The 18804-nt window shown below is 43.9% G+C and overlaps 1 protein-coding gene across 2 annotated transcripts in view; it reads right to left on the reverse strand.

Moving 5' to 3' along the window:
- Positions 1-586: 586 nt before the first annotated feature.
- Positions 587-18804, reverse strand: part of Tgfb2 (transforming growth factor beta 2) — an 82719-nt gene continuing 64501 nt past the window's right edge. For both annotated transcript variants that reach the window (XM_057770233.1, XM_057770234.1), the window contains 5 exons: positions 9453-9585; positions 9232-9342; positions 7220-7397; positions 6238-6391; positions 587-3339 (listed from right to left, as the gene is read on the reverse strand). In XM_057770233.1, coding sequence (XP_057626216.1) covers positions 3181-3339; positions 6238-6391; positions 7220-7397; positions 9232-9342; positions 9453-9585 — 735 coding nt within the window. In that variant the 3' untranslated portion in view covers positions 587-3180. The remainder of the gene's footprint in view (positions 3340-6237; positions 6392-7219; positions 7398-9231; positions 9343-9452; positions 9586-18804) is intronic.

An 18804-nucleotide genomic window follows, 5' to 3' on the forward strand; every position in this document is an offset into this window, starting at 1 on the left:
CACTTGAGAAGTGGGGTCCCATAGGTAAAAACTGAGGAGATCTGAGGGAACAGCAGTGTGTGTGTGTGTGTGTGTGTGTGTGTGTGTGTGTGCACAGTGCTATGGGTAAAACTGGGACAGGCGCAACTGCTCCCAAGCAACGACCCCAAAGTGCACATGGCTTTTGTTATATCTGGCCGGCTCAGTAACTATCCAAGTTATGGGGCGACAGGGGATCCTGTCTAGACCAGTTCTTTTGGCCTTGGGATTGGCAGAACATAGAACCAGAAAGCCTAATCATGGCCCAAATATCTCTGCATATTTTTTTTTTCTGGTAGACAGTCAAGCTGGGTGGAAACTAAATCCCAAACAATCACCAAACAGTAATAAATGAGAAAATAAAAAGACAGTAAAGCCTTTCTCCGGCCCTTGATAGCTATGCTGGCTCTGAAGCTGTGGTGTGGTATTTCTGAAGAGAGCAGCTGAGGGATAAGAGCACAGAAGACAGCTTGAAGCACAGCTTTTCCCATGGACCAGTCATCTTGTGATGTCACATGCGCTTTCTGGGTCTCAAACACGATTCTTTGACAGGAAGAACACAGCAACATACAACTGAAATAATTTATTTACCACTAGGAGCACCACAAAAACCAGACATACATTGTGTTAAAATACAGCATAGTTGGTCATCAAAACACAGAACAGCTATTCTTGTAGTCCATTATTTAAAAAACCATGCCAGCCGTAAAATTGTACTGTTGCTTAACACTTACAACCTGCTGCCCCTCCCATATGCTAATGCACCCCCCTCCTACCACCCTTCCCATGGCAATATTCACTAATGGGAAATAAAGACCTGTAGACCCCACAGACTTTTAAAAAAATGAGAGAAAAAGATTCAAGAAATCTTTAAAAAAGAAAAAAGCAGTCAGTGCATTCAAGGAGAGACAAACTCATACAGAATAAAAACATCATTTTATCTGAGAGGAAAATATCTGTAGAACTAGGGAATTTATATAGAAATAACAGAAAAGTGGAGGGGGAAGGAAAATGAGCACACACAGGCAGAGCTGGGCTTGCGCTGCACCTGTCACATGGGCCGTTCACCAGCGCTTGCTCTGTCTTTCGGCTTGCGAATCCCGTTCTTCATCTTAATGAATATGGAGGAAAACTCCCCCCAAAGTATGTCATATCAAAGAAATTCTCTTTGTATTCACACCTCACCGTGTTGCCCTTCAGGTAAGACCATAAATAATCCATGGTTTTCTGGACTAGTTTGTATTTTGAAGTACGAAACAAGGATGCCCTGCAACGCCCCGTGTCAGGTACTGGCTCTGCAAGAGAGGACAACCTAGCTCCTCAAGCCACAGCCAACCTCAGCTGTAGACCATTCTCACTCAGGTGAAAGGAAGAAGATTTTTACAAGGGAGAATTTAGTTTGTGCTCTTTGAAGTAATTTCTTTCCAAACCTGAACTTCAGGGAAGTTAATGAAGTGATGAATGTGACCTGGGCCTTTCCCCCTTGGGAAAACTCAAAATGGGCATCTCTCAATTCTTCCCCTGAAACCAAAGCCTGACTAAAGAAAGGGGTGCCTTTGCTTTTCAGCTGTCCACTTTTTAACAGTAATAAGATTCCACAAATATATGAATTAAAGGAAGCTACAGAATTTTTTTCCTAGCCCAGTCACGGAGATTCTGAGTTCAGATTCTTAAACCCTCTCTAAAACGACAGCTGTGCTCACACACCTGTCTTCTCAGGAGAAACTTCATCATCTGGTCTACTTAGTACTGACCCAGAAAGATGGAGGGCAAATATAGACCTTAAACATATCTTTTTGGTTCTCTTTGTTTGTTTTTGTTTTATGTCTTTTGGAAAAGAAAAGGAAAGGGGGAAAAATGGACCCAGGTATCTTATGCCATTAAATGGACAAAACATAAAAGCCGAGCAGAGAAGATAATATTTAAAACAATGAATTTGTACTGCGAGCCAAAATCTAGGGGTTTTATTCGAAAGTACTGGCCAGCTAAAGGAAACAAACATACAATCTGAATGATCATTAAAAAAAATTCAAATTTAAGTTCAATCTAAATCACAATCATTATTACAGAATATCAAAAATATGGTAAGGATCTACATTATTACATATAAAGTAGTTAATGTTTTGATTTAATAGTTTGTAAAACAGATCTGCAGGTGTGTTTTCAATTATGCTGGCTTCTAGATCCATCTATTTTAATATTATCAGTGTGATTACATATACCAAGACAAAGGAAAAAAACCTGTATCGGAGCTCTACAGCCACTTCACGGTCCAAAGTCTGACAATACACGTCAAAACAGGTCAACATTTCACTGGCTTGCTTAAACTGGCAAAGAATCATTTACAATAAAAAGAGATTTAAGAAAAAAATCTTCCAGATTCCCACTGACTCCAAGTCTTTTTGTTAACAGGCCTTTTCAGTGTATGGCCACCCGTGAAGCTTCCGTAGCAGTTGGCACACAGCACGTGCTCTGGGGGCGTCTATACTTTTTCAGACTTGCTCGGTCATAGAAGGACTCACGGGGGTCCCATCCCGGCATGAGCTCCTGTATCTCCAGCTGGTTTGAGTTCAAATTCTCTAAGCCGTCCATGAGTTTGTGGCAAAGCATTTGGTCTCCACTTTATACACCTGTTTTGTTTTCCAAGGGCAATGAAAGGTTCATTATATAGTAACACAATAAATAAGCCACTGTTAGCTCAGAGGAAGGGACAGGGAAGTGCCCAATGCAGAGCGATACAGAGGAACCAGGAGAAGCTCGGGGAGAAGTGTGGGGTGGAAACAATACGTACAACTCCACTAAACGGGTTTTCCTGTTTTGTTTTGTTTTTCTTTCACATAATTAATACTAACAAATTCTTCCAGTGTTTATTTTTTCCTTTAAAAAAAAAAGATGTTTTCTTTTTGTGTCTCTCACGAAGTAGGTGAAATGCAGACTGAAGCCTTCCATGGTTTTTTGTTGTTGCTGTAATCTCAGATGCCAGTTTTAACAAACAGAACACAAGCTTGCAAAATGTTTGAACTAGTACCGCTTTTTCTCCAACTTTTATTTTTAAACAGTGATGAATCCAAACTCCCTCGCATCACAGACATCATCATCGTCATTGTGGTTGTCATGTGTCATTGTCACCGTGATTTTCGTGTCGTGGCTTTTCTGAGGATCTTAGCTGCACTTACAAGACTTGACGATCATGTTGGAAAGTTGTTCGATCTTGGGTGTGTTGCCAATATAGTAGAGGATGGTCAGTGGCTCCAGATCTTGGGACACACAGCAAGGGGAAGCAGAAGCTTCAGGATTTATGGTATTGTACAAACTGAGGACCTGAGTGACACAAGACAGGGACACATACAAAAGCAAGTGATGAGTTTCATTTGTTTTTACATTTTTTACTTGTCTGTGTGTGTGTGTGTGTGTGTGTGTGTGTGTGCAGCTACAAGCAAGGTCCAGGGATTGATGGTGGGTGTCCTCCTCAGTCTCTCTTCACTTATCTATCTATCTATCTATCTATCTATCTATCTATCTATCTATCTATCTATCTATCTTACTTAGTCTGGGTCTCTCATTGAACCTACAGATTGTTGATTTGGCTTGGTTGCAGATTGTAGGTTGGCTTGGTCAGCAAGCTCCAGGCATCCTCCTGTCTCTGTCCCTCTCAGCTCTGAGGTTATGAGCCCATCACCACATCCAGCTTTTATGTGGTCAATGGGGCTATGAACTCAGGTCTTTATACTCACAGCATCTTACGCACTGAGTCATCTCCCCAGCTCAGGGCCACTGATTAGGCCATCTTAATTATTGTTTTTCTTACTCTAAATTATGGTCAGATTGGCTTGTGTTCTTAGCAACGATAAATTTAGACTTTTCCCACAAGTTGCCTTGTGTTCTTTTTGCACATATTAAACAAATGATTCCTTAAAAAGCCAGATAACACCAAATTGTTCAGTTAGATTATCTTAATTTTTTTCCCCATAAATTTACTGGCTTTTGCTACACAGAGACCCCGGGCATCCTTCTATTTGGTCTTATTTCTGTATAAATTTGGAACCAAGGTTTCATGAATACCCATTTCATATTCCCACACATTTTAAGAGCTCCTTGGCCTTGGGGACTCTGGTCTCTTTGTTTGCCCTGTACCTCTAGGAAGCCTTGTCTGGACAGTGTGTGACTCATGTGCCAGGGGACAGAATGACAAAAGAGGAATAAAATATTCCATTGACATTCTTGTAAGAACTGTAATCTACCCTCAGGTATAAAAAGGATGCCTGCCTGCGGCAGGATATCTTCCTGTTAAATGTTTTCAGGCTAACTAAATGTCATTTTCATTTTTTACAAAATCCTTTTACTGACCATGCCTTATAATTACAGAGATGTGAAGAATGGAGGAAAAGGCAACATGGAAGCCTCGTGGATTCTGTGTTTTGTTTCACTCAGATACAAAATCTTCCTTGGTAGCCCACACTATATAACAGACCAGGCTGGCCTTGAACTCACCATATAGCTGAGGTTGGTCTTAAACTCACAATCCTCCTGCCTCACTTGAGTTCTGGAATCACAGGCGTGTACTACCCCACCCACCTAGCTAATCTCTGGTTCCAATCATTCACTTTATTCTATTTTGCTTAAAGCAACACTGCTAACTGACCCTGTTAACATTCCTCATGTTGGATGGGGATGAGTAAGTTCAAGAACTAAATACCAAGTCCCACAATAGAAGAGAAAGTGCTGCACAGAGTTCTGCAGTTTTATCCCAGCCTCCATCACAGGAGTGTGCGACTTTTACTGATGGAAGCGTGTAGGTTACCCCGTGATGACAGAGACATTTCCAAGGATGCCATTAATGTGTTAGTCAAACAAGTGACCTTTTCCTCGAGATTCCCTGGGATGTTTTCAGCTGAGGACAAGAGACCTGTTGAGCGCAGCAACACTGGCTACTTTATTAGGCTACCCCTGGCTTCTTGGGGAACTGTCCAAACCACATATTTGTGACCATGACAGTTAGTCTTCCTTCTCCTTGGAAAACAAGCCTGGCCTCAGCCTTCACACACTCCCTCTGTGTATCAGGGAGGAGAATTACGTTTCGACTTGGCAACCGGGCCCTGCCCGCGTTACAGCTACTGCTGCTACAGTCCAGATGAAGCAGGCTGGCCAGAGAGCTCAGACAAAGGGACAGGCATGAGCCAGCTTCCCTCACATGGCCAAGCACGTGGTCAGCCCTGAGTGCCAAGCCTACAGGGGCACTGGGAAGGTGACTGGAGGAGGGGAAGCCATGTTTGTCCATTTCAGTTCAGTCCAGGCAGGCATATACCAGCAAATAGTTCTCATATTCCACTAATACATAATTTTTCATAAGCAGGAAAGAGCCATTTTTAATAACACAGATTGTCTAAAATAATTGATAACGTCCCAGCTCCCGAATTCAGCCAAATGCGATCTCTCTGGCAGCAGATTCGTTTTCCTACCCTGCAGTGAAGGCGATGTTTCTAATCCTTTTTAATAAGGAGATTTACAGAAGCATAAAGAGCAGAACAGAAACCTCTACTTGCTGCCACATTTGAGGAATTAAGCTCAGAAAGATGGAGCAGTGGGGACCAGGTTATAAAACAAACAGGGCTATAATCCAAGCTCTGGGTTGTCACTGGTTTCTCTTTCATCTTGGGCAAGGCACCCACACATTCTAAAACTAACTTCTGTTTTTTAGAAAACTTCTGTTTGAACAAGACCATGTCTGAAGTCCTTCCCATCTCGAAAATCCTACACCATGAGCCACAAAGAGGAAGTCCATGGATGACTATATCAGAAGGTAGAAAAAGTTTATGCTCATTTGGGCTGGGATACACGGCATCTACTCTTGGGTCTTCTTGCTGAGTTATCCTGCTGTCCTCATTGAAAAACTTGATAACATATTTAGCTCTGTGTTCACTTTGGGTTCTAGTCATAAAGATTTAGAGAGACAGATGTGGTAGTGTATACTTGTAATTTCAACACTTGGAGATAGGAGCAGGATTGCCAAAAACTCAAGGCCAGCCCGATCTACATAGGGAGTTTCAGGACAGCTAAGGCTATACAATGAGATCCTGTATCAAAAAAAGTAACCACTAACAAATGGAGTTTTAGAGATAGTCATCTTAAATATATAGGTTATATTTCACAACACCATTGAGGTTGGCATTGTTACTATTATTATTATGACGAACTGAGGCAAGAGTAGAAGATACTTACCTTGGTATGCTGAGTGTCTGAGCTCCATAGATATGGGCATGCCCCAGCACAGAAGTTGGCATTGTACCCTTTGGGCTCATGGATCCATTTCCACCCAAGATCCCGCTTGAAATCAATGTAAAGAGGGCGAAGGCAGCAATTATCCTGCACATTTCTGTTAAAAGAAGAAGCAGTGGGGATTTGGGAGTTGATTTCACATGCATCTTACCCTGTGTCAGAAAAGTGACTCACTCCACTCACGGCAAACACCATGAGACTGGCCTTGCCGGCTCTCGCCATTTCACACAATGCCAACAGTGAGATGCCACAGTGAGTCCCTGAACTACTTTCCTGTATGTACTCTATACCCTGGCCTTCCTGTCTGTGACCTGACAACATTCATCTTCAGGGAACTAAGAGTAAGCAAGAAGACAGGTGAAAGGGGCCGAGTCCTTCCTGCTGAAGAGCTGCCGTCCAGCTGCTGCTGCTGTGGTGTGCACACAATGAATAAAATCTAACAGATATTTTCAGAGAGCCCCTGGAGGCATTCCCCTTCGAGACCGTATCCTGTGCTTTGCCACCTGTTGCTAGATCAAGGAATGAATCAGAGTTCAAGAACTATGGAGTCTTGTTGCCATAATCACTGGCTCTGTCAACCAAAATAGCCTCCTCCATTAGTGACCTATGAGGTGGTGAGTACCTCGTAAGGAGGATCCTGCCCCTGATCCAACATCAATTGACACACCAGAATGAATGGGTAAATGGGATAAGAGGGAGGAGTTGGAAGGACAAAGTGATGTATCGTAATTATGTTTTAATAAAAAAATAAAATAAAATAGTTTTAGAAAGCCTTGGGGAGAATGTCATTACGAGATACAAAATCTTTTCTGTCTATACCTGTCCTTGAGCAATGACTTCAATCCAGGTCAATATACGGAGGGGAAGCAAAGACAACGCTAGGGTTAGCAGAGGCAAACATTCGTTTTTATTTTCATTTCTTTACCTAAAGCAATAGGCGGCATCCAGAGCACGCTTCTTCCGCCGGGTAGACTGTTGTGACTCCAGTCTGTAGGAGGGCAACAACATTAGCAGGAGATGTGGGGTCTTCCCACTGTTTTTTTTCCTAGTGGACTTTATAGTTTTCTGATCACCACTGGTATATGTGGAGGTGCCATCAATACCTTGAAAAAACGCATTTGGGTAATAAACATTTAGCTTTACCTTTGTCAAATATAAGCAGCAATATTTATATAATATAGTTCCCCACGCCTACGGTCACGAACGACAGTGATGAACACCGCGGCTGCCTCGCCTGGCTATCATCATTTCCCACAGACACAGACAGGGCACAATGGGCCTCCCACAAGTGACAATGAACACATCTAAATGGGCCTCTTGTCCAAGGCAGTTTTGGGTTGAAGGCAGGGCTGTTACTGGGGAAAGTCACTACAGAAGAAGTCTTTGACCTATGGTCCAAGGGCAATCTAGGCAGTTTATTTTAATCCATCCTCAGTGTGGGCTGTGTTCAAGCCCTCAGCAACAGAACCCACAGCCATAGAGCACGCCTTGTCGCCTGCTGGTTCACTCTTTCCCTGAGACCATCAACCCAGAAGGCTTTCCTAATGAGCAGAACTTGAGCTGCAGAGAAATGGCCGTGAACTAGGTTCAAGGAAACAGAAGTCACCCTTACCTAATGCTATTTTGGGAAGCTGTACAGAAAGAGCTTTTTCATTCATTTTATGGCATCCTCAACACTTTTCTGATTCCATCTGAGATTTAGAAACCTGAGCTTCCCAAAGCATGCACAAGAGACTGCCAGTTTAAGCATTTAATCTCCACTCAAGAGAATCGTGGCTAGGTTGGAGACCAAAATAAATCTCTACACCTTCGGGGAGTGTTTTTCCATGTCCAAGGGCCACTGAGGATTTCTAAAAGTGGATTGAGGTCCCAGGTGAGGTTAGAAGGGAAGGCTGGCAGATGCCACAACAGCGCGCGGCATGGACTTCCCTTTCACCTCTTCTCCCAACAGTCCACTGTCTCTTAAGTCAAGTGACTTGAACCCTTGGCATCCTTATTTACTCTGTGTGTTGATGAATTCAGCTCAAAGGCGAGCAGGGGAAAGGAGAGCCTACTTCTGCGTTTGTTAGCAGTTACAGAAATCTGGTAGAGTTGCACATAGTGGATGCAGGCTAGAAAAAGGTGGTGTGTCCCAACACCTGGAAGGTGAGTTACAGAAACTGAGACACGAGACCATTCTTTTCTTTGGTGAAATGCATTTGTTGGTGCTTGAAACTTTGCTTATTGGGTTAGAAATGGATTTCCTCAGCTTCTATGATGAAATTTTTAATGTTTTCCCCCTTTTTTCTCTTAAATTTTGTTTTATTTTGAAGGGATATAGGAGTGGAGGGTAGATACAAAGGGACAGGGAGATGAATGAAAGACACATAGAATAAATAAAAAGAAAGATAAAAGTATATTTCCTTGAATCCTTGCTATCTACTTCAATAATCTCAGCAGATAGAAAGCTGATTTGGTTAGGTGAGGAGTAAAGGAACAATTAACAGAGCTGTTGTTCACAGGGTTACAGAGCCGGCTTCATCACTAGGTGTGAGGCAGGGAAAGTCTGGAGTTTACTCCATTCTTCCAATCCTTTCCATTTAAAAGAAAATACCTTTATTTTATTTTTCAGTAATGTTTATTTGTGTGTGCACTCAAGTGCAGGTACCCTTGGAGGCCAAGAGGGGTCGCCAGGTTCCCCTGAAGCAGGAGTTAGAAGCAGTTGCCAGCTCCCTGGTGCGGGTTCTGGGACTTGAACTCAGATCCTTGGAAAGAGCAGGACCTGCTCTTAGTCACTGAGCCCTGTCTCGAGGCGCACTTCCTTCTCCCTCCCACCGAGCAGATCATCGCCCAGATACATGAAAGTGCCCACCCTTCACCAAGCAATGCCATTTTCACATGCAAACTGACTTCAGCCCTCAGAAGAGATTTTCCCAGTAAGGATAAAGCTTCAGTTACCTGCAAATCTCGCTTCAAGCTCTTCACTTTTATTCGGGATAATGTAATTATTAGATGGTACAAAGGTACAGCAGGGGCAGTGTAAACTGATCTTAAATCCCAGGTTCCTGTCTGGAAAACAGCAAGTTAAGGAAGTCATTTGTATGTGTGTCTATGTCTGGAGTCAGCTCACAGGCTGTTGGGGCCACATCTAGGGAGACACAAAGGAGGAGCTTTGTAACCTTTATGGTGAAGCCACTCGTGCACGGCGTCGGTCACGTCGAAGGAGAGCCACTCGCCTTCTGCTCTCGTTTTTACAACCTTGCTGTCGATGTAGCGCTGGGTTGGAGACGTTAAGTCTTTGGATTTGAGGATCTGGAGAGGGGAAAGAGCAGGAGGAATCGCTCAGATGGATGCTGGCAGCATGACCAAACCCAAAACAACCACGCTCTTCCAAGTCATTATTGACACTAGCTCCAAGTCTGTATTCGTGCAATGTCATCCCGGTAGTGCGGTTCCATGCGTGAGAATGCGACACCAGGCCATTTGCTCGGAAAGGTATAGCTAGGAAATCTGCTGTGTGTTCTGATAAAGAACCATAAAGCCACCATAAAGGCCAATGGTGAAAGAAAAGTGACAGCCATTCTGATTTTACTTTGCTGACAGAAACTCTGTAAGAATCCACCATAATTTTTTTCTTTTTTAATATATGAAGCTTGTGGCTTTGTTGCTCTGTCTCCTTGTTTCTTTAATTTGGGGATCTGGAAGATGAGGGCGCAGTTCAGAAAACCCACACCCTCCCTTGCAAGTCCTCAGATTATAAATAGAGGGAGGACGGCTTGCCCCCGTTTCCTTAATCTGCTGGCGTTAAAATATGGGTCCTGCTTTTGAGGTAAACCTCTGGCTGGGATTTTGACTCTGAGCATGATTTGTGATTTATGATGAAATCCTGCATGCTAACATCAAGGAAGGACTCTGGGCAGGAGCGGTCTAGTGCAGTGTGCCATTGAGAGCCTGGAAACGGATCCGCCTGGCACCAAGACGTCAGGAAGATAGTGAAGGAGCTGTGATAACAGGCCACTCTGGGGTTTCATCAGGAAGTGCAGCTCTCTGGTACAGACTTCTACAAGTCTGTTTTTAAACGATCGAGTTTTATGAACTAAACTGTGATCCTAAATCTCCCGGAGCTTTGGTGAATCCTATGTCCCGCTCGTTGCTTGCCTTTCAGCAGTACTGAGGGGCTCAAGCCATACTGTTTTATGCAGATCTTCCTGATTCTCAGTCTAATTTTTGAGGGTATTTCTTACATAGGGATTTGGTCCCTCCAGATCATGGAGTCATGCCATCAACTGGACAACATTTCAAAGAGTAACTCTCCACTGGTTCAAGAGCTACTAAATGACTCTCTAGATATCTAGTAGACATATTTGTTCCCTGGTTACCTGCAAAACCAAAACATGTTACTTTCTAACTAGTTGTTAATGCATCCTCCAACACACACACACACACACACGCGCACGCACACACACACACACATCTTCACAGTTTGCTTGAGCTAATGTGGCAACCAGTGCTTCCTGGGATAGTTGGGGTTAGAGCAGATTCACCGCAGGATTGACCAAGTACTATGGAGAAGGAAGAAGCAAGAGTTGGGTTTGTAGCTCAGGTGAAGAGTGCTTGCCTAGCACCCACCAGGCCCTGATTAGATCTCCAGACTGGAGAAGGAAGGAAAGGAGGGGATAAGGGATGGGAGGAGGGAGGGAGGAAGGAAAAAAAGGAGAGGGGAGGGAAGGACAAAGAGAGGGGGAAGGAGAAAGGAATAAAGAAAGGGAGGAAGGGATGGGGGAAAAGGATGGTACAAGAGGAAATAAAAACTAAGTAATAAAGGAGAGTGGGAAGGAAAGAAGGACAAAGGGATGGGAAAGGAGGAAGGATGAAGAAGGGGAGAAAAACTAAAAAAAAGGAAGGGAAGGAATGAAAAAAACATATTCATTCATTTACATGCTTAGGTATCCTCATGAACTTTAGGCAAATGTAGTCCACAGGCCTGCCCCCATGGACAAAACCCACTAAACGGAAGAATGTAGGGGTGACCATGATCCTGTCATGGGAAGAAGTTTTTTTTACTTGTTAAAGAAAACCAATGAATATGACTTGAGGGCTGGGTACAATGGACTCTGGGCTTAACACACACTTTTGGTGACAATCCGAGTGGGACCATGAGGTCAAGACCTTTTCCATAGGGTAGAAAGAATTCAATAATTAAAGCAAAAGTCTTTGAAGAAGATTGTACTAAACCTTGACGCAGGCGGAATGCACACCTAGCCAAGGCTGACATGAAACATTAAAGACTGTGAGTCCTCTAGGGGTAAGACCTGTCTTGGGCAACTAAGAGACGGCTTAGCTAACTGAGGATAAATGGTGCAATGTGCTCGAAATGGGGTAAGAATGGTAAAAACAATAGTGGAAGTGCGATTCCACCCACTTCCCCTCCAGACCAATGGTTCAGAGCACACCCAGATTCGTCTGCTGGCTGTGGATTTTTCTCCTAATAGGGTTTTCTGTGAGGTAAGACGTTGTCATGTGGTAACTTGAATATTTTCTATGCTCTTAGTAGCATATTCATCTTGGGGATACCCAGTACAAAAACTCATTTTTATAGCTCAAATAATTATATCTAAATTACATATTATATAATCACTTGATACTATGATAGAACAATTTATATGATTATAAATTTTGCATGTAAAATTAAATGAATATCCAAATGTCTATGATATACATGTTACAAGTATATGACTCCATCTCCACACATACACATGCATATACCTAATATCCAATCTCACTAAAGACAAGACTATCATGACCACATTAATCAAATGGATGAAAAATACATATGGGCAAACTGATAGAAAAAATTTTATTCTTATTACATTTCTGTACATGTGTGAGCATGTGGTGTGCTGTGGTAGGTATGGTAGTCAGGGCACAGCTTACAGGAGTTATGTCTCACTACCACGGTGTGGGTCTCAGGGATTGAACTCACGTCAGCAGGCTTGGGGGCAGACATCTTTGCTGAGCCACCTAACCAGCCCATTGATGGTATTCTTTTCCTTACATAGGAGTAAATCTATATTATTCTGATATCAAAAGGGGGGATACAGGCTAGCAAAGGACTCTGGCTTTTTCTGTTGTGAAGCCACTGAAGAGTTAGGGGTTGGGGCTTCCTCAGCCACAGAGCACTGGGGGGCTCAGTCAATGGACAACTCACCTCTTTTGAAACCAGGAAAGGGCCTACTGGATTGCTTCTCATATAGATTTAAGAGTCATGAAAAGGCCACGTGTCAACAACACCATGAAAGACAGGAGGCCACATCATTCTGAGACAGAGAAATGATCACTTCTCTTTCTGCTTCTGTGTCTAGAACTCTCTGGACTACGACTTCTTAAACTTACTTGCAGTCTTAACTCCACTCTTCTCCCGTCCTCAGCAGAGGCAGGAAACAGCTGTTTCTCATCACTCAGTGAACAGCCCTCCTGCTCCTGAAGACTGTAACTAAGTCCCCTCACCATGCATGTTTTCCCTCTCTCTAAGCTAAATAAACGGAGTTCCTTTAGACCGTGTTTAGAGGGGCAGACTCCCAAACCTTTAATCATTTGAGTGGCTAACAAGGACGAATGATGGTTTTTAAAAGGATTCCTCCACAGAATTCAGGATTCCTCCTCAGAACCGTCTACAAAAGTGTCTAGCCACACCTCGCCACGGAATCTTCACTTCAATGCTGTAGGTGCCGCTCCTCCATTCCTGTTTCTTCCCATTTATCAGCATGCTAAGTCAAGTCCAAGGGAAGATGTCTGGGCTGTCAGCCTGCTGCCCTGCTCACTGGTCCCTTTGAGCCGTTGCAAAGGGTGCTAGGGAGGGAGTTCCATCAGTAAAGAGCCTGTCCTGCAAACATGGGGATCTGAGTTCAGAACCCCAGTGCTCATGTAAAAAGTCGGGCATGGTGGCATGTATCTTGTAACTACAGTTTCAGAGTAGACACAGGAGGGTTTCAGAAGTCCACCAGTCGGTCAGCCCAGCCGAATGGATAAGCTCCAGGGTCACTGAGAGATCGATTAAAAGGCAGAAAGCAATAAAAGAACACATCCAATATTGATCTCTGGCTTCCACATATATGTACACACATGCGCATGCATGCGTGTACACACACACACACAGACGTCATACAAAAAGGACTAGACCAGTCAACTTCCCATTATATTTTAACCTTTGCTATCGAGTCTGTCCATAGTTGTCTATGAACCAGGGCATCTAATGGGATCAGCTGCTACTTCCTTCTGGATCCAAAGCCGTTTGTTGCTGTGTTTCTTTCTACAACGTATCACGGCAGAGGTAATTTGGTGGATGTCACAGTTAACCAAGGCTGCCCATTCAGTTCAGAGTCTATCTCAGCTGGCCCAAATCTGCAACATGCTGGCTCTTCTAGGACATTGCTTTCTAACCACTTCTGGCCTTGCCTGGTGAACTGCACGCTTAGCAAATGCCCATTGTGCATGCTTCCCAGCTGGCTAAGGACACCTGGACTTGGTATTGCAATTATGCAAGTTAATTAAATGGCTAGAAGCTGATAATGCACAAGACCAAAAGAAAAGGGAGCGAGTACATCCATGAAAAATCAAAGCCTTCCAGAGGGTCTTCAGAATGATGACTTGCTGTAAGGAAAAAGTGTGTTTTTGAAAACAGTAGGGCAGTTCCCAAAAGAGATCCAGAAAACCCACTCCCACCTGTTACCCAAAAGAATTGAGAACCCAGATGCAAACAGATAACGGAGAGACCAATTGTCTTTGTTACTCTTCTTTTGCTGTGAAGAGAGACCATGACCAGGGCAGCTTATAGAAGAATGCATTTAATTGGGAGTTGGCTTACAGTTGCAGAGGGTTAGCGCATGTCCATCATGGTGCGTAGCATATTGCAGTAGCTATAGCTGAGAGCTTACATCCTAATGCACAGGAGGTAGAGAGGGCGAGAGACCGGACCTGGCATGGACTTTTCAAACCTCAAGGCGCAGCTCCTGTGACACACCTCGTCCAACAAGACCACATCTACTAATTCTTCCTAAACATTCTACCAACTGGAAACCAAATTTGCAACTCTATGAGCCTGCGGTGAGGGGAGGGGGCCATCCACATTCACATCACACCAATGTCCACAGCAACATTGTACACAGAGCCAAGGGGCAGAGAAAGACCAAATGCCCATCAATTGATGCATGGATAAGGGAAATGTAATAAATGCACACAGTGGACTATTGTGTGCAGCCAGGGAGAGAGAGGAAATTCTGACATCTGCTGCCACATGGGTGATCTTGACATTAGACTAAAGAAAGAAGCTGACACAAAATCAAAAGTATCTCACTCACATGAAAAGGAAGACTAGGAAAATTTAAACAGAAAGAAAGTAGGATACTTGTTGCAGGGGTGGAGGGGCTGGGTAATGTCATCATGGATAAACGGATGCAGTTTTGGTTTTGGATGATTAATAACATCACCAAATCTGGGCGAGTGAGACAGCTCAGTGGGCAAAGGCACTTTCTGCCATGGTTGACCTCCATGGTGGAGCACCAACTCCCCAAAGTTGTCCTCTGATCTCAAGTCATTGCACACTATTGCACACTCATGCATTCACGCAGGAACACACTCACAATAACTTCAGCTAAAAACGAAAGGAGGGGTTAAAATGCTGCCAGTGCTCAGTGGTTGCTGACCTTACAGGATGCCCATGGCAGTAAATCGGGACAGCCAAAAGGTGAATTTATATATATATAGAATCATAATAATTATTTCCTGATTTTAGGTGTGAGAGAGACAGCTATAAAACAAATAACAAAATGAAAATTATACTAAAAATCTACAAGGATCCTGATCTTTGGTTTTCAGTGAGTTTCTTGAAACGTCCCTATTTCAAAGAAAGTAAAAATTAAGAATTAAAGACAACAAAAGCTGATATGATTTATGGAAGAATATAACACATATTAGCAATGAGCATAGCTATAGAATGACACCCTTCCACTTCATAACAAATAGCCACAACATGCTAATGTTGCATGTGCTCACATTTCTTCATTTCAAGTTAAGATAAAGTTTCTCTCGTTTTTATAATCCTGTGCATGTGTATGTCTGTGTGTGAGTACATGTGTGTGTGCTCACTCGTGAGTGATACAGTAAACACACAGAGGTCAGAGGACAGCCCTCACAAACCTGACTCTCCTTCCAACATGTGAGTTGTAGGGATCAAACCCGAGTCTTCAGGTTTGACAGCGAGCATCTTTACACACTGAGCCATCTCACAGGCCCTATTTTTGTTTTCCTTTAAAGAGCTGACCAACCAGAGTTCCTCACGGAATCCGTATCGGGGGGGTTCCCAAGAGCTTGAAGATGAAACTTCTCTGTCTCGGGCTTAGCTGCCACCCACAGTGCTGCCTTCGTTACCTGCTATTATGGACGAGTTATATACAACGTGTGCAAAACCCTCACGTCTCACCTTTGGCAAGGCTTTAAGTTCCTCACTGAGTTACAAAACCCCTACACAAAAGGATTCATTCATCCCTCCACCCCTGGAGAGCAGCCAGCTGGGAGTGACTAGAGGTGAAAGTCACCCTGTTACCGAATAGTTTAGGGGCTTACAAAAAAGTAAAAGTATAGTTGAAGATTGCAGCAGAGAAAAATCTTCACTGTGAAAGAACAGGACTGTAAATCAACTTCGGAATTTGGCCCCGTGCCAAGGGTGACATCTCTCCATGACATACCACAGCATCGCAAGAAGGTTGTGGGAATTGGACATTACCATCCACATCCGGACATTAATGACCCTGCCTGAGAACTGAGGGGTCGATTCAAGCAGTCTTCTAAGGGAAAGCAGGCTTTACAACAGGGCTATAGAGAAAACCTGCTCTGGCCTAACGGCTGCCAACCCATCTTGCTGTGACAGTCATAATGTTTCCAGTGTTCCAAGTGTCATTAATGTCTAAGAGTGTTTAAATATGATTAGGGTCTCCAATATTATTAACGAATACCGATTTAAGTGTGTACTCTGTTGGCTGTGACCACGAACCTCTTGGATGTGCTTGACACCAGTCTATGCCCTTCTGAATCCTAAAGCTCAAGACTGGAGAGGCACTTCAGAGACCGGCTGCTCCAGCCCGGCCAGCTCACTCCCATCTCTCCTTTCTTTGTGACTTTACAAGAAAGGCCACCTGCCACCTCTAGACATTTCAAATGCTCCAGATTCTGCCTCATCTGAACATTTCCACCAAGCAGGCTCAGGAAATCATAGTCCCTCTGTCTTGTGGCTGTGCAGTCAAGGGAGCTCTACAAAGGTTTCCGAGTTTGTTTTGAGTCCAACAAAACCCCTGTGCAATAGACAGCATGGCCCTGAATTTCCCATTCTCTAGCTAAACGGGGAAAGCCTGAAGGACTCTGCGCATTGGCAAAGCCTGGGAGGAGGAGCCTGGATGCATAGGGAAGTCGGTTTTCTGATATTGCAATTTGTTTGCTCTAGTAAAATGTGACGTTCTCTCTCTTCTCCCAAGACAGGATAACCCCAGTCACAAGAAGCAGTTTCCTTCAACAGCTTCCTCCAGGTCAAGTTCAAGATGCTTCCCTGTTAATGCCCCACCCCCACCCCTAGTCCTGGGTACTGACCCAGCCTTGTCCTTGTTAGATAAGTGCTCATCACTGAGCTGTCGGTCCCTCTTCTTATCTTTAACTTTAGCACCGGGTCTCACTAGGTTGCTTGTGCTGGCATTGAGTTCCTTTTGGAGGCCAGGCTGACTTTGAACTTGCAAGCCTCCTCCCTCTACCTCCCCTCTTGGGTAGCTGTAGTTTAGCTCTGTGATACCAGGCAAAGCTGTCTTTTTCATGTCTCTCTGATGATTAGTTCTTCAATCAAGTCCATATGTGATCTAGAGCATGGGAAGGACAGAGCATGGTGAACATGGTCTGGGGGGCATCTACATTCCTTGACTGGGGCACACTTTTAATGAAAATGACTTTACTTGGGCAGTAGCCACATTCATCGTCCATTGAGTCAGTAATTTCTATCTCTGTCTTTATCTCTGTCTGTTTGTCTGTCTTTCTCTTTAGCCCCAGCCTCAGCATTTGCAGTTTCATAGGATGAGAACCTAAGAGCCTGTATTTGCATCACATTCCCGCATGACCCAGGAGCATGGGAGCAGGGAACACTCTGGACCTCCCTGCTGTAGTCTACTGTTTTTTTTTTTTTTTTTTTTTTTTTTTTTTTTTTTTTCAAGACAGGGTTTCTCTGTAGCTTTTTTGGTTCCTGTCCTGGAACTAGCTCTTGTAGACCAGGCTGGCCTCGAACTCACAGAGATCCGCCTGCCTCTGCCTCCCGAGTGCTGGGATTAAAGGCGTGCGCTGCCACCGCCCGGCTTGTAGTCTACTCTTATGGAATTTATATTTTGATCACAAATACAGATGTCTTCCTTTCAGCTTTGAACTTGATTATTCTATCCAGGTTTTTAGCTCACTGGATTCTCTCTGAATGCTGTGTGCCACTCACTCACTCACTCAATCAATCAATCAATCAATCTGTCTGTCTGTCTGTACACACACACACACACACACCACACACTCATATATGAGTATATATCAACACATCTTCCTTTTGGCATTGTATCTTCTATTTACTGCTTACCCAATGTCTTCATCATGTTGGTATCAACGCTAACCATCATGACACCCAAACCAGAATTTGTTGCTAGATATACTTCCTTCCTTCCTGGCTGGGTGTCTCTGAAATCACACTTTATGGCGCATTGTCTACAGCAAAGAGAGTGGGATCTCAACAACTGAGAGAGCCGTAAGGCCCTTTTAGTCTCGCTCGCCTGGGTGAAAGGACCCCTTCCTCCCCCACTCTGTAGCCCTGGAGGTTCTCCATACACAGTGCCCTTGAGGGTCCTCAGTGCTGGGATGGCTTCAGGGACTTTCGGAGTTAGGCACCACCAAGCTCTCACTCTCTAGAACTGTGAGGTTTCAAAACCTCATAATAAGTTTCAAAAACTTACATATTAGCTAAAATGTCATGAGCTGTAATTCTTCTGGTGCCTCGGTGATTTTATGTGACCATCTTGTTACGAACACTAGTCAGACGACTATTGGAGACCTGACCTCTTCCATGCGGTCCCATCTTACCTAATCATCCCCGCAGTGAACAACTTGAAAACCAGATCATAGTTTAGGAATTAGTGCTTCAGTATGTCCGGGGCAGGTGGGAACAAACTCACAGCAACAGTGAGATCACACACCATGCTGTGGAGGGAACTCTGAAAGGTGTGACCACACTGTACAATCCTCCAGAGAAAGACTGTGCTTTCTGAGACCTTTTTATTGTCCTACACAGCCTTCCCCTGGCGCCTTACGCAGCCCTGTCCTGTGTAGATTCCCATCACCAACAACCCTAGAAACACTTGGTCAAGTGATAAGTAAGTCCCTGAACAATCAGTCTTTGAAAGTGGCAGATGAAAACTCCCTAGGGTTTTACATACAGTTTCAGACCAACCACAGAGGTGACAAATA

This window comes from Chionomys nivalis, chromosome 5 (assembly GCF_950005125.1).
Source record: "Chionomys nivalis chromosome 5, mChiNiv1.1, whole genome shotgun sequence".
Lineage (NCBI taxonomy): Eukaryota > Metazoa > Chordata > Mammalia > Rodentia > Cricetidae > Chionomys > Chionomys nivalis.